Source organism: Anabrus simplex, chromosome 1 (assembly GCF_040414725.1).
Source record: "Anabrus simplex isolate iqAnaSimp1 chromosome 1, ASM4041472v1, whole genome shotgun sequence".
Lineage (NCBI taxonomy): Eukaryota > Metazoa > Arthropoda > Insecta > Orthoptera > Tettigoniidae > Anabrus > Anabrus simplex.
Window position 1 is genome coordinate 650,450,031 of NC_090265.1, and position 16,588 is coordinate 650,466,618.

General features: G+C 37.1%; 1 protein-coding gene across 2 annotated transcripts; it reads left to right on the forward strand.

Annotated features, from left to right (window-relative positions):
• The first annotated feature begins 1,747 nt into the window (after window positions 1–1,747).
• LOC136871686 (probable methyltransferase-like protein 25) lies at window positions 1,748–16,278 on the forward strand. 2 transcript variants are annotated; one of them, XM_067145192.2, is made up of 6 exons: window positions 1,748–2,511; window positions 2,620–2,667; window positions 5,197–5,724; window positions 7,395–7,559; window positions 9,522–9,668; window positions 16,050–16,278. In XM_067145192.2, exons 1-6 carry the CDS (start codon window positions 1,882–1,884, stop codon window positions 16,149–16,151), a joined length of 1,620 nt encoding a protein of 539 aa, XP_067001293.2. In that variant the 5' UTR covers window positions 1,748–1,881; the 3' UTR covers window positions 16,152–16,278. The 2 variants fall into 2 exon arrangements, with proteins under 2 accessions (XP_067001293.2, XP_067001301.2); XM_067145200.2 differs by lacking the exon at window positions 2,620–2,667.
• The last annotated feature ends 310 nt before the right edge of the window (window positions 16,279–16,588 follow it).

The following is a 16,588-nucleotide window of genomic DNA, read 5'->3' on the forward strand; positions in this document are numbered from 1 at the left end:
AGGGCATGGTTCAGTGAGGTACAGAAAGATCTGCAGGAGATTGGGATCTCATTTGTAGATTTCCAGAAGCGTGACCCACTGAAGAAAAAACTCCAAGAACATCAGAATTTCCAACCAAAGCCGAAGCTGAAAACTGGAAAGGCAAGGATGAAAGAACAAAAGGAGCAGCACCGCCTATGAATGAAGGAATACTGGACCAACATTAAAGCTCAAAGGAAACAGTTGAAATGACATTGTCTTTAGTTGCCCAAAACAAAACAAGAAGGAGAAAATTGATATTATTACTTGTTTATTATTATTGAATGTTCTAGTTTTAAAAATGTTTTCCATATAATGTTAATTTAAACAGCGGCAAGATTTTAAAGATTTCCGAATTGTGACGAAAAAACATTTAAGTCGTATTTATTGTCATATTTTAATACATTTTAGGTCATAAATGCTTGCATATTTCTAACATTTTTAGGTCATAAAATTCCAGACCCTAGTAATTACCATATTGTGTACTATTGCTGTAAAGCATTCGGTATATTCATGATATTCAATGCTCTAATTTACACTTATGTTTCTGTCAAAATTATAGTTGATATTCTTTCCAGGTGTGTCTTTAAATTAGTTCTTTTGGTATTAAACAATAACCATAACAGCCAATGTTTTTCGTAGCTAAACCTCATGCAAATACAAGGGTTGGTACATAAGTCATTGCAACTATTTTTATCGGCACGGATGCGGGATCTACTAGACAAATAGAAATATACAGATGGGAATGGGGAGTCCAAGGTGCAGGGGAATGTATGAAAAATGCCGAGTAGGTTTACCAGGTGTAGGATATAAAGCAACGAAACTGTCAGCCAGGAAATACTTGTGCTACAGTAACCTTTACAGTAAACCCTCACAGTACTCCCTTAGATTGTCCACAACTCATGGCCAATGATGCGGGAGACGTCACATACCTGTCGCCTCGCCATGTGTGAATTTTGCAGTCTCATGTTGCACAGTGTTGTCAGTGTCATCTCGTGTCCAAAACCATCTCTCATGCAATGGTTCTTTCATTTTGGGGATGAGGTCAAAATCACACGGAGACATGTCCGGTAAGCATGGCAGGTGTTCCAGTACTTCTCACGCTGTTCTTGCCTCGTCACGTCCATTCTTCATGGTGCCTGACTCACTACTGAAGTCCCATCGCCCTGTGTGTGGTACCTGTCCAATACACCACCATCTTGTGCTGTGCCCATGTACTATGAGTGTCATGCTTTCCAGGACATATGCCCATTGTATGGTAGTACTGTGAAAATGTGAGGAATGAATAGTTTCTCTGACTTATGTCCCAACCCTCATACTTAACTCTTACAGTTTGCAGTGATCTTTCTGTGTTGTTTCAGAGACTTTCCCATGGTGTTTGTCTTGAAAAATGACTGAAGTTTTGAAATGGCAACATTTGATCAAGGACAAGACCTGAAAAGGGATAGTGTTGATATTAATGACATATTTGATTCAATTGTGTTGAGTGAAGAACATTTTGTGAAAGAAGGTTTTAAAGAAGGGTTTAAAAGGGGTGTTAAAGAGGGTAAACATGAAGGCTTTCACATGGGCTATCATAGAGGAGCTGAACTTGGTGCTGAACTTGGCTATTACAGAGGTGTTGTGGAGGCATTGCTTGCTGATGACAACAGGGAGGGCATCACAGGTAAAGCAGTTGATGCCTTGAACAGTGTACTTTCATTACTGAATCAGTTTCCTACCACAAATGACAAAGAAGTAGATACTATTGGCCTGCGTGATCAAATCAGAGCCAAATACAAGAAAGCCTGCTCTCACTTAAAAATGACGGGTTTCTCACCTGATGCAAGTAAGCTCTCTTTTTGAACTGTGAAATAGGACACAATGAATATGAGTAGTGATGCTTGCTTTAAAATACAAACCCAACTTTGCTCAGTTATCGACTACCTCAAACCGTGGTTACCTCTTGTGAATTGCCACATGGTTAATTTTATTTCTGGCAATTTGTGGGAAAGGCATGTGCCAATCAAGATTCAAGAAGAAGCAAAATGTATTGGCCTTAGTGGCATGTACTCACTGTTCTCAAGTTGTGCCAAAGATAATGGTTTAGCGAACTCTACCGAGGGAGTTCCTGCAGAGGAATTTGCTAATAAGTCACCATACATGATGAAATACTTCATGGAAGCTAAACAAGTGACACTGAGTTCCATGAAGGGCCTAGTCTTATCTCTTCCAGAACTACGTGAGAGAATGAGCGCGTGGGGGTGTCACAAACATGACTCTTTAAAGTTAAAGGAATTCATGTCTCAGAAGAAAACTCATGAAGTGGAACTGATGTCTGAAGTAGTGGCGGCCCTTACTACATGCTGCAACACTTCACATGTTGTGGATGTCGGAGGAGGTAAAGGTTATCTCAGCTCTATTCTGGCTCTGCATCATGGTTTACAGGTTTTGGGATTGGACTCCTCTGTTCTAAACACTCATGGAGCTGCTAAGAGAACTGAGAAACTGAAGGTAAGTTAAATATCTTGAAGTGCTTGTGGAGGTTGAAAATATTTTTAAGTTACTGAAAATTTGAGAATGCTACAGGGAGAGGCAGTGAAAAGTTAACCCTCTGTGCAGGGGATGAACGGGGAACAGATTGTCTCCATTCCGTTGCTAGACACACCGGTAAGCTGTAGCTGTACAGGTAGGAGTTCAGTTTCATTACCGTAGGCCTAAATTATTAGTTAAGAGTTAATAATGAAGTGTCCGGCTCCATGGTTAGCATGCTGGCCTTTGGTCACAGGGATCCTGTGCTTGATTCCCAGCAGGGTCAGGAATTTTAACCATCATGTTGTCTCCATCATCATTTCATCCTCATTTCAATGCGCAGGTTGCCTACAGGCTTCAAATCAGAAGACTTGCACCTGGCGAGCCAAACATGTCCTCGGACACTCCTGGCACTAAAAGCCATACACCATTTCATTTCAATGAATGAAGATGAAAAGTAACGTAGAGCTTACCTTTCATCAAGGCAGCTGTTGAAAATGATGTCCATCGTCTCCTTTAAAAATAAAGAAACACGTATTTTTTTTATTTTTGGAAAATCCTTTTAAGGTTGGGTGAAAATTGTTTAAAAGGGTTGTAATACCTTTTATGAGGATACTTATATCTCAAAAAAATGAAGCCTCCGTGGCTCAGGCGGCAGCCCGCCGGCCTCTCACCGCTGGTTCCGTAGTTCAAATCCTGGTCACTCCCTGTGAGATTTGTGCTGGACAAAGCGGAGGCGGAGCAGGTTTTTTTTCCAGGTACTCTGGTTTTCCCTGTCATAATTCATCCCAGCAACACTCTCCAATATCATTTCATTTCATCTATCATTCATTAATCATTGCCCCAGAGGAGTGCGACAGGCTTCGGCAGCCGGCACAATTCCTATCCTCGCCACTAGATGGGGCTTCATTCATTCCATTCCTGACCCGGTCGAATGACTGGAAACAGGCTGTGGATTTTCAATTATATCTCAAAAAATGAAGATTTTACAGTGATGGAAATTGGTATTTGGAATCTCCTTTAAAAAATAAAGAAATATTTATTTTTTGTTTTTGGAAAATCTACTTAAGGGGAGATGAACAGGAGTGACAAATGGGGGTGAATTTTTAAAATGAGTATATCTCAAAAATGTAACATGTTACAGACATGAAAATTGGTATTTTAAATCTTTTAAAGATAAAGCAACATTTTTTTGTTTTTGGAAAAACACTTAAGGGGGAGAGGGGGTAAAAAGGACTGAAAAAGGGGGTTGCATTATTTTTATTAGGATACTGGTATCTCAAAACTGAAGATGTTACAGATGCAACAATTGGTATTTGGAATCTCCTTTAAAAATAAAGAAGCATATTTTGGGGTGGGGGTGGGGATCAACTTAAGAGGGATGTAAAAGGAGATGAATTATTTTTATCAGAATAAAAATAAGAAGTGGACTTAAAACAATAAACCCTTGAAGGGTTTTGACTCGGGGGTGAGGAATGATGACAAAAATATGCATTTATATGAAATCGTTTGAATTACGAAGTTAAAATTTCAAATGATATCCTAGCTGTTAAGTAAGAGGAGGTTTGAAATAAATTTAACACCTCAGAGAATTAAATGGGAGTTAAGATCCAAAAACAAATATATTCATTCCTTCCTCTGAAATGGTTTAATGTATGTAGACAAAACTCCAAATAGCTGTATATATTTTAAATCCTAGGTATGAAATAGGAAATATTTTTAAACGTCCCACCCCTAAAGTTTTGATTGAGGTTAGCTCCGTAAACAAAATTATTCATCCATTCAAAACCGTTTGACGTAAAAAAATTGTAATTTTACGAGAAGGGTCTTCTTGTATGTCTTAGGTGTAAAATATTGTATACCGGTACTTCAATTATTTCTCTCTTAAGGTGTTCAGATGGCGGTTGACTCTCAAAAACACAATATCCATTCTTCCGAAACAGTTTCAGGCACAAACTTTTTTTAAAAATGAAGAGTAGTCTTCTATATCCTAGAATTAAAATTCTTCCGTACGGGGTTCAAATGAGTGTTAGATCAGAAAATAAATAATCATTCTCCCAAAACCGTCTGACATATGAACTGAGGGAGTATTTTACAGGTTCAGCTGACAGTGGGCTCTACAAAATGTAAAACTTTGAATAACAACTTTCAGTTTAGTTTAACATAAAATGTAATGATGAGAGTAAAATCTTGTGAATAAAAATTGCCTCCATCCAGTGCAGTATTTGTTTCATAAGTAATAAGCTTCTTATAATATTGCCATTGTCTCGTGTATAGTCAATATGGAAATTGAAATGCTGATTAGGTAATAGTCTTCAAAACTATGGCAGATGTAGTAGATTTTTTTTTAATACTTGGACCTCTGCGACATCTGTTACAGATAAGAAGAATATTATCTAAACCAGCGTTCCAATTGTTCTCGGTTTTGGAAGCTTTGGCTGCTTTAGGTAGGTTTTACGGTAAATAATTTATACCCAGATTAATGTTGCTATTTTAAAATAGGCTTACATTTTTTCTCTCTTTTTAAAAAAATAATGTTATAGTAAAATTTTAGTTTGTATAGAAAGGATTTCAATTCTCTAAATATAGCTCAATGCAGTATTAAGTGTGCAGAAAAGGACTAGGTTTTTGAACATTTCTAGTAACATGTAATTATTCTATTTACAGAAAGTATGGAATGGATTATGCAGAAGAGCTGATGAAATTAAGAAAGGTCAAACTCCACAGCGTCGAGGAAAGCACTGGAAATCAAAGAAGTTATCTAATGATTCAGATCCTTCCAAAGATAATCCACAGGGTAACACATCTAATGATGAGTATAAGCAGGCCACAGTATATGTTACAGCTGATACCTGTATTGAAAGTTTAATTGACGAACACTTTCCCAATACTGAATGCTGTGGAGTGATATTAGCTGGACTCCATACTTGTGGAAACTTAGCTCCATCTTGTCTTCAGTTGTTTGTCAGAAGTAAAAGTATAAAGTCACTTTGCAATGTTGGCTGTTGCTATCATTTATTAGAGGAGAAGTTTTCTCAGAATCCATTTGCTAGCAACAAAAATGTAGTGTGTGAATCAGAACTGGAGTATGGGTTCCCAATGAGCAAATTTTTAACTTCACAAAATTTCTCTCTGGGACGGAATGCTAGAATGTTAGCTGCACAGGCATTGGATAGAATATCAGAGAAGGAACAGGTAAGCACAACAAAAGCATTTGTGAATTATTATTATTGGACGTTTTAAGATGAAAAACTATAACCTTTTCAACATAAAATATGAAAATATATTTAGTGCCAGAAAGAAAAAAATAATTTCCAAATGCAGTAAATCAATATAAAAGAGAGTCACAGATTGTTGGCTTGATGCAGTGAATAATCAGTAGATAATGAATAATAAGCAAATATTCACATTTAAATGATTTTGGATTATAATATTTCACCCTTGTCTTCTGATGTAAATTGACTTTCACAATTTGATTGTATGAAACTGCTTTCATGTAATACCCCTTGTTTTCTGGAGAACAAGGTTCACTATGCTGTGTGGTAGGTCTAGAGTAAAATGAAATGTAGAAATTGATGAGCAGGCAGCCAGGTGGCATCGAATTAAAGTGCCTGCACACGGTCGCTGAGGTAGTAGTAGTAGTAGTAGTAGTAGTAGTAGTAGTAGTAGTAGTAGTAGTAGTAGTAGTAGTAGTACAATGATAACTTTATACACACAGTAATGTAATATAGTTGTTATTGTTAGATTGAGTGAATTTATATGCTTTAAAAACACATTTGAATTAATATTAGCATGCTTTTAACTTCAGAATTGTGTGTTCTGAAGACAAATACACAGCTGGAATAGCAACTGTCCCAAATAATGAGTGCTAAACACAAGTTACAGGATTTGACTCCATTAACAGATAGCAATGAGAAAGAAATATTTCCTTCCTAATGAATAACTGTGACACTCCTAGATTACATTTACTGTATATTACTAATGTTACCATAACTTTCCTAAATACCGAGCGAGTTGGCTACGTGATTTGGGTCACATAGCTGTGAACTTGCATTTGGGAAATGGTGGGTTCCAACCCCACTGCTAACAGCCCTGAAGATGGTTTACCATTTTTACACCAAGCAAATGCTGGGTCTGTACCTTAATTGAGTCCATGATCTCTTACTTCCCAGTCCTGTCCCATTCTCGCTATAAGACATGTCTGTGTTGATGTGATGTAAAACCAAAAGAAACAAAATTCCTAGCTTCGCTGTGGATTAGTGTTGACTGCAGGTTCAATTTTAGCATAGGTAGTAGGATTTGAGCTCAGATAAAAATACCTTCACATGATAACTGAAGCCATATTATCATTACTAACACCCTTTGTGGATCAGTGGTACAGTGTTAGCCTCAGGATACCAAGATCACGGGTTCAAACCCACCAGAGGTAATAGGATTTTTGAAGGCGAACAGAAATTAATTTGGCACTCCAAGTCATTCATTGTCAGTATGTAAAAGATCTCTGGTGACACATTTAGTGTTAACCTGACAAAATTAATTAAAACTCTGCCACACATCATCCAACAGAGATACATTTCTCTACCATCTGGTAGAGTAAAACGAAACATCAAAACTGACTCGCAGGCATCCTGGATGGCTGGTATTCAGGTTTCTGTATCTGTGTAATTGAATTATTCAGTTCCCTATTGAAAATCTAATTTTTAAGCCTGATTGACATCAGATTAAAATGACTGCACGTGGTAACCGAAGCCACATTATTATAATTATTGGGCCCTAGTATTATTACTACTATTACTATTTTTTTCTGTTGTTCTTTTTAAAATTTATCTGTAGTCATTGTCATATAAAATACTGTCTGTACACAGGTTCCAGTTGAGGCATTATTTTATAGGGCTCTCTTGCAAGTAATCTTGATCCAGAAATATGAGAGAGAGTCACCTGACTGGCAAGTGGGCCGATTGGCTAATAAGTGTAAGGATTTTCCCGAATATGTTACAAAGGCTTTGAAGAAATTGGAGCTCAATATTGAGGTAATTATATTACAATTTACATATAGAGGATTGTGAAAATATTTCATAAGTATGCTTAGGGTGAGTAAAATTGTTTGTATTATCTTAGATTTGAAATTTACCCTATTATGATTTGAATGTAACTATTAAAAAATATTATATTATCATTGAATTAAGGAAATGGTTTATAAATTACAGTACCTATCTTTCTGCTATCCTATTAGACCATCGGATTTAAGAATTGATCAATATAATTCACCTCCCATGTAGATACAAACCCTTTGGATACCCATAACACACAATATACCTATGAGTTCAATTGTTTCTGAGAAAAGTCGTATATTGGAACAATGAAAGGAACACATAACAGGAACAAGTCACTGTGAGAAGAGGGAGAAACAGAAAGAAAACACAAAAGGCCAGGTGAGCTTGGCAAATATGTGTAGGGATTTTCTGTATTTTCCTGTCAACCACTTATTTTTATGGATTAAAATCTTGAATATATTTATCGTTCAATTATATGATGATAATAATAATAATGTTATTGTTTTACGTTCCACCAACTACTTTATCGGTTTTCGGAGACGCCAAGGTACCTGAATTTTGTCGCGCAGGAGTTCTTTTATGTGCCAGTAAATCTACCAACATGAGACTGACATATTTGATCACCTTCAAATACCATCGGACTAAGCTACGATCGAACCTGCCAAGTTGGGGCTAGAAGGCCAGTGCCTCAACCGCCTGAGCCACTCAGCCTGGCTATTATTATTATTATTATTATTATTATTATTATTATTATTATTATTATTATTATTATTATTATTATTATTATTATTATTTAAATATGACATGAATTGCACTAGTTTGATTCTTTCCATTGCCCACTGTTTCTCAGAAAATGTTCATGCAAAGAAGTTATAAAGTACAATGCCCTCAGTCGTTTTCTTTCTTTGGGTGCTTGTACTTGCTATATTGGTTCTTTTAGCAAAGAGATGTGGAATACAAGTATTTTGCAAGTTTTGTCAAACTAGTTTTCCAGATTTTGCACCATGACAATGAGGAAAGTTGTTTGTGAAATTTATGTCAGCCACTTGTTTTTATGGATAAAAAGCTTGAATATGCAATTATGTCATTATTATTATTATTATTATTATTATTATTATTATTATTATTATTATTATTATTAACATTATTTAAATCTGGTTAGATGTCCGGCTCCTTGGATGAATAGTCAGCATAGTGATTTTTTGTTCAGAAGGCCCCAGGTTTGATTCCCAGCCAAGTCAAAGATTTTAGCTATGTCTGGTTAATTGCTGGGTTCTGGGTGTTTGTGTTCATCTTAATGCACATTTCTTGATATACATAAAACATACTTCACTACCAAACTTCCCCCCACAGAAACACACAATAGTGAATACATCCTTTCAAGTAGAGTTCGTGTCAGGAAGGGCATTTGACGGTAAAACTGAGTCAAATCCACACAGTGTCCTGACCCCAAGAAATTGGGGAAAGAATATGCTTAGAAGGGCTCAAAGTCTTTATTCTTCCAGCACTGTTGTAATCCAGGTTAGAATAGCTGCCAAGAAAATCATATAAGAGACATTCTGGGTCATTGTCATCCTTAGTAAGCAGATATTTAAAAATCTGACTGCTACTTGCCTAACACTGTGTGATTAATTGATCAGAATGTATGGAAATATACTGTCGTTCAAGAATTATCAGCTTGTCTGTACCATAGCCTCTACTGTTCTTGCAAAAATTCCTCTTAATCTGAAGTTTCTTCATTTTATTAGTATTAGTATTAATGATGACGTGAGAAGAAAATTTCAGTATTTTAAAAGCTAATTGTGAATTTGCTTGTAATACCATAGTTGTTCAGATGAATTTTTTTTTTTTTTTTTAACAGTGATTACTTATGTACAGAAGGCTTGATAGCATTTTCACCATTGTCTACTTCAGTAATTTAAAATACTTTTATTGCAGCTTACAGTTCCAGAGATCAGAGCCTTCCATGAGAGTTATTTACATAGGCAGCAAGAATTGGAAATGTTTTTCATATTACGAGTCGTATTAGCCCCCATCATTGAAGCTGTAATTCTTTTGGATCGGCTTCTTTATCTACACGAGCAGGTAAGTCGTGTCAAGTAACATTTCTCATCTATCTTTTTCTAGCTATTTTTGTTAGATTTCATCTAATGAACAAATAACATAATTCTAGAAGAATGGTGTCTGGCCTCCTCTATAGTTACTCACATTTACAGCTTGTAATACAATCTACCATCCAGCCTTCCGATACTGTAATGCTCGGTCTACATGAGCGATTTCAATTGGATGTTCTTGAGGAAGATTCCTAAGATTCTCCAATAGGAAATGTATTGTATAATGGAAAGAAAAGCCATTCTCCATACATACCATACTGAAGAAGTGGAGGATAAAGGCTTCTATCGTACATACCCTTGGAATCATATTCTGGTTAGCACTATGCTCAGCAGTTTTTGCCTCCAGGAATGAACCTGGTACTTGTAGGCTGAGTGCACTTCTGGGCCACCTGCCTCTTGAAAGTTGAAAGACTCATTGTTTTAATTTCTTGAATTTCTGACTGGAAATTGATCCCAAGTCCTTCCAATTGAACCAAGCATGTATTTGAATGTCTTTACTTTAAACCCAATAAGTAAATTCTATGAATCCCATTCTCTTTATTTAGTACAAAATACCTTAACGACTCTTCATAAATATATACAGTCGAGACTGGTTTATATGTAACTCACTTCTGTGTATTTCTGTTTCATATGTACATTTGTGTAAGTCCTGCCAAAATATAACTTAACATTTAAGCTCTTTAGGCTTTTTTAATCGTGAAGCTACCAGCGTTTCGCCCCAGTGTAGCAGTGGGCTCATCAGTTGGATTGCTACACCTTTCCAAGGCGCTGGTGGCTAGTGCGCCGTTGAGACAACACTGCAAGCCTCTTATGGAGGACAATGCAGTGACGGTGCACTAGGAGAAGCATGTGCCTCCACTTGTATAAATGCCTGCCTTTGGCCTTTATATCAATATAACTTAACATTTTAATTAAACCTCATTTATTATTAAATAGAAAAGCACACAATGTGCAAGAATATAAACTTGTTCGCTACAAAGTTTTGTCAGAGAACAAGGCCTCTTCGGGCACTGCAGGGTGTGGTAATGACCACAACATTTTTCACACCATCGGTACACACAGTCGTAGTTCGGTTTGTGAAAACTAAGTACAACACATGGCTTATGCTGGAAACCATGGACCGCTGCATGAGTCGCTGTATGTCTGAGATCGAAGCTACTTTGGCACCAGTTGTCTGTTGTCATTGCATCTGTTATATAAAAGTCACTCCAGATTTCTGTCTTCTTCGATTTTAATTTGAATGTAACAGCTTTTGTAGATTGTAGAGTCGTAGTATGTCGTAGGTCCTCACTGAAGAAATGTTCTCAAGTCAGTTCATATACAAGTCTTGAGGATGTGTGTTTAGATATGCATAGTGCTCTTAAATGTTTCAAGGCTGTTTTGATCGATAGTTGACCAAGATGATCTATGTCATTTATTGCTATTATTACTGCCAGAGTCCTTTCTTTTATGCGAGCTGTAAATGTAGTCCCAGTTGTCTGGAAAGTCATTCTGAGATATCTGAATGTATTTACAATAGGGAACATGCATAATTTTCAAAAATATTTTTTTGAAAAGTACGCCAATGAAATAGTACGTAAACGTATTACATTGTGGTAAGTTGCCTTGTTTTCTACCATTAAAAAAATATTTAAAAGTGCCTTTCCGCAAGGCGAGTGAAATGGCCTCTGACGTAAGCGGCACACTGTGACATCACGATCCAGTACCGCAAGCAGCTCTACCATACGAGCCATTGTGCATCAGCCGTTAATAAAAGCCGATTGTTTGTTATTCATGATCGTGAATAACTTCAAAATGACAGAAGAAAGGTTCAAAACAGCACAGTCAACCTATCTACCATGTGTAGATGTCATCATTCTTGAAAAAATAGTGACTTTTGTGGCCACAGAAATTTGCGGATAAAAAGCAAGTTTGTAAGTGGCATCTTTTAGATACGTGCAATGTACTGTAACTCATAGTATTAGAATAACAACGAACCTGGATAGAAATTAAATCACATCACTTTCAACATTTCCTTCTAGACTGATTCCCATAATAAAGAATAACATTACATTTTCGGGCTTTCAGCATTAGTAAAGTAAGAAATCGGATTTCAACACTAATATAAACATATAGGTAGCATTATAATACTAGTCCGCCTCTGTGGTGTAGTGGTTAATGTGACTAGCTGCCACCCCCCGAGGTCCAGTTTCGATTCCTGGCTCTGCCATGAAAGTGCGAGGACTTGAACGGGGTCTACTCAGCCTCGGGAGGTCAACTGAGTAGAGGGGTTTCGAATCCCACCTCAGCCATCCTCAAAGTGGTTTTTCTTATTTTCCCACTTCTCCTCCAGGCACCTAAGGCCACGGCCGTTTCCTTCCCTCTTCCTTGTCTATCCCTTCCGATCTTCCCATCCTCCAACAAGGCCCCTGTTGAGCATAGCAGGTGAGGCCGCCTGGGCGAGGTAATGGCCCTCCTCACCAGTTGTATCACCATACCCAAAGTCTCATGGTCCAGGACACTGCCCTAGAAGCGGTAGAGGTGAAATCCCTCACCGAGTCTGAGGGGAAAACCAACATTGAAGAATAAACTGATTAAGAAAGAAAGAAAGAAAGAAAGAAAGAAAGAAAGAAAGATCATAGTACTATAGGTCTATAATCTGTCATTCCCGAAAAAATATATATTTATGGCTGGGGCAACTGGCCTACCCACTTCCGGGGCCCATGAAAAAGAAACATTAAATATCTTGGTGGAGGGAAAAAGTTAAACATGATAAAAGGTTGAACCTAATAGATATCTTATCGTTAATCTCAATTCAATACGGAAACATTCATGAAGTTCATATCTTTAAATAGTTTTCACAAGTCGGGCTGAGGTGTTCAGATGGTTGAGGTGCTGGCCTTCTGACCCCAACTTGGCAGGGTCGATCCTGGTTCAGTCCGGTGGTAGTTGAAGGTGCTCAAATACGTCAGCCTCGTGTCGGTAGATTTACTGGCACGTAAAAGAACTCCTGCAGGACTAACTTCCTGTACATCAGCGTCTCCGAAAACCGTAGAAGTAGTTAGGGGGGCGTAAAGCCAATAACATTAATTACAGTTGGCTTTTAACAAGCTGAGCATATCATGCAAGAAAAGTGTCTTGGTGACACTTTAGTCGTTCAGTACAGGAATGTCTTTGGGTGCTGTGACTTTTTTTTTTCTATTTGCTTTACGTCGCACCGTCACAGATAGGTCTTATGGCGACGATGGGACAGGAAAGGCCTAGGAATGGGAAGGAAGCGGCCATGGCCTTAATTAAGGTACATCCCCAGCATTTGCCTGGTGTGAAAATGGGAAACCATGGAAAATCGTATTCAGGGCTGCCGACAGTGGGGTTCGAAGCCACTATCTCCCGGATGCGAGCTCACAGCTGCGTGCTCTTAACCGCATGGCCAACTCGCCTGGTATTTTTACCCTTCGGTTTATTGACTTGGCTTGTATAACCTAAAACTTAGGCTAAGTTGGATAATATTTTAAACACCAACATCACTATTTTCACCTGTGTGCGATTATGTTATTTGTTTCATTAATATTATGATAATTATTATAATTGAGCATTGTTAACTTATAAGACCCCAACAGACAAGAATTGGTTTTGTGTAGAGATATACATTTGTTAAATTCACGTTGTTTTCCTTAATGATGTACACGCCAAGTTTTTGTTATATTATAGAGCTATAGCCTAAATTTCTTTACAAATGTAAGCTCTTCAATAAAGACATAAATAACTGTCGCATGCCAAGATAAACTGATATAATTAGAGCTGTCAATATGGTTCATAACCCCTTTGGTTTATTACCTTGACATGGATCACCCAAAACATAGGTTAGGTTTGGAGAATACTTTAATAATCAGCATTAATTAAGGCACTGTTTATTACTTTCATATTCGAAGTTGTAATTGAAGCATTTAATTAAAGCATCATACATTAAAATTTCAAGTTTTACCGCTAGAACAGCTGACATGGAAAAGTGATTGAAAATTCAAACATATTCAACTTACGTTAAAATGACCTTCAAAAAAATAAACTGTGGACTTTTCCGATATATCACCAGCATTTCGCCGGCTCACCAAAATCCATTTCTCCCTAGTTTTAACGTCTTTGGACCATTTATAAACAATTTGTTTGGGATGGTATGCGATGTGCTATTGCACATCGGAACTATACACAATTTATAAGTTTTCTGCCTCACTGTCTGCGCAGGATTCATTTTAAGTCTAAAATATTCCACTCAGATTATTATCCAATGTATAGACCTCGAATTTAACTATACCAGACACTAACATAAAGTAGAAATATGCAAAGTGTATCCTTCTTCTCACATCACACTATGTGTTATTTCGTCTGCTCAGTCAATCTGTACGATGACGTCAGACTAATGAGATCGTGTACTTGCGTTACGTGACATTTTCGTACTTTAATTTAGATTTTTATCATGTTTGGAGTTATTATTTGTACATTCTGATCACATTTTTGAATTCTGCATGAAATTTTGAATTAGATTAGCATATTTTTAATTAAAATCCCAGATCATGCATGTTCCCTATTCTTAAAGGTGATCTTTTGTGACTGAGTTTATCTGTTGCTGCTCTTCTTCCTCCCCTTCTAGAACCTCATTTGTATATAACTTATTTATGTGTAATTCAGTGTTATATGTACCAGTTTTTGTGAAATACAGTTGATCTTTAGGTAATGTCACAGTCATAATCATTTCCTATAGTTAACAAAATGCAGGCAAGTTAGAAATGCAATACATTTAAGTTGGCATTGTTGGTGGCAGGACTTTTGCTGCAGATGTCGGAAGGATGCAGTGCCATGGTGTGACCAGCGTCATGGATAGTGACTGTGAGGCATCAGACTAAAAGTGAAAGATTGCAAGACAGACGCCTGTTCATGAAATACAGTGGATTTGCATGCAATAGAGTTGAAATGATATTCAGGAGCCAGAGGTACTCCTGAAGCCTGTAGTAATATGATGGGGAGGGTGCACGGAAAATAAATGGTGGTTTGTACACGTGGAAGTTGACGGGGTGGAAGGAGAACCTTTGATTGCAGGGCTGTTTTGTCGTCTGTCATGTTAAAAAAATAACAAGGCATCACTGGTATATGCGTTTGATTAACTGTATAGTTGAATGTGTGCTGTAAAACTACCTCTGTCCACAATCTGTATTATTAACATAGGTGAAAAGTTACTGTATATGTTGCGTCATGGCAACACTATGCAGTAGAGGGTTAAACTAAAAGCAAAAGATTGAGACAGACGTCTGTTCATGAAATGCAGTTGATATGCATGCAACAGAGTTAAAATGATATTACAGACATATGCTATTCCTGTTGTTACCAAAAAAGGTGAACTAGAAATGGAATATATTAAGAGTCAACATTGTAGGAGGTTGGACTTTAAGCTGCCGATGTTGGAGGGGTGCGACATGGATGTAACAAAGGTAATGGAGAGCGACTGTGCAGCATAACGCTAAAAGAGAAAGATTATGAGACACACGTTTGGGATATAAGGCACGCTTTTGTTTAAACTGTGAGCAGAATATGGAAACTAAACACATTAAAATGATGCCAGCAGCCGATGTTTTGCCGTATTCAGAAATAAAACTGCTATCAGTAGAAATTGTAAGTTGCTGCCAGCCAGCCATGAAGAACGAAAAGAGGAAAAGTTGCAGGCTGGACAGGAAACTGAAATTTGTATGAAAAATGGACAATAATTCACATAAAACTAAAACTGAAATAGCTGCAGATTTAGGAATTGTATATACCACACCTTGCACGTTCATTAGTAAAAGACAATTTTTCAAAAATTGGGTGCAAAATCAACGAAACACCATCAACAGTGCTGGAGATATGCACATTTGGAAAAGGTTTTCCTTATGTGACTTCGGCAAAAACTCTTCCAGTCAGTGGTGACATGTTGAAAACTAAATCAATAGATGATGAACCTCACTGAAGATTTTAAGGCTGCCAAAGACAAGATTCAAACCTATCTCCTAAATGCAAGCACACAGTTACGTGACCCTAACCGCACGACCAACTTGCTCGGAACTAACTTAAAAGTATCCAAAATATACTGAACTGTCATCAGACTAATGGCATTACATGGATCAGTTAATTTGCATCCAAACTTCAAAATAGGTTGGGCATTTGAACACCAAGGTAATATTTTTGTTTCAAATACATCTATTTGAATGACAGCCACACTTCATGCAATTACTCTGGTGCCAAAGTTGAGGAGACAGAGATAATGTGATCTTTCATCACGATTGATTGAATTTTATTGTAATTTTACTTGAAGCTTTAATTATTTTCGTTTTCTCTTCTTTTCTAGGGGATATCAGAAGCATACCTTGCACAGATGTTTGATCCAGTTGTATCTCCCAGGTGTTATGGACTTATAGCTGTTAAAAGTCAACATTTAATACATTCATGAACAGTTACTGTTATGTTACAAAATAAGTGGAAATGAGCTTTCTTTAATTAATTGCAAATTCATTTTAAATGGGAAATGAGCATACTGTATTTATGAAAAGAAATAGATCACATATTCAGCTATTTGCATACAAATATTTTCCAACAATTCTTACCCTCTACCCAGTGACTCAAACAACTTCTAACGAATGAGTTTTGCACTTAAACTGGTTATCCAGAATCTATATTTACTCCAGTGCATGTACAAGACTTGTTCAAAAAATACTTTGAAATCTACTCTTTAGTGGGCTTATATGTAACCTGATTACCTTTGTCAAAGTACTCCCCTCCTCTATTAATACTACGCTCCCAATGCCATTTCCACTTAGGGAAGCAGTCCAGGTGGGCTGCAGTTTCAGTTTAATCTCTTCAAGTGACTGAAATTGTTGACCTATCAGG

What these genes read in the sequence shown, in the direction of transcription:
- LOC136871686 (XM_067145192.2), top strand. Translation starts at nt 1,882, where the DNA reads ATGAATATGAGTAGTGATGCTTGCTTTAAAATACAAACCCAACTTTGC. An exon ending in AATTGGAGCTCAATATTGAG is followed by an intron (nt 7,560 to 9,521) that starts GTAATTATATTA and finishes CTTTTATTGCAG; the next exon opens with CTTACAGTTCCAGAGATCAG. An exon ending in TTCTTTATCTACACGAGCAG is followed by an intron (nt 9,669 to 16,049) that starts GTAAGTCGTGTC and finishes CTTCTTTTCTAG; the next exon opens with GGGATATCAGAAGCATACCT.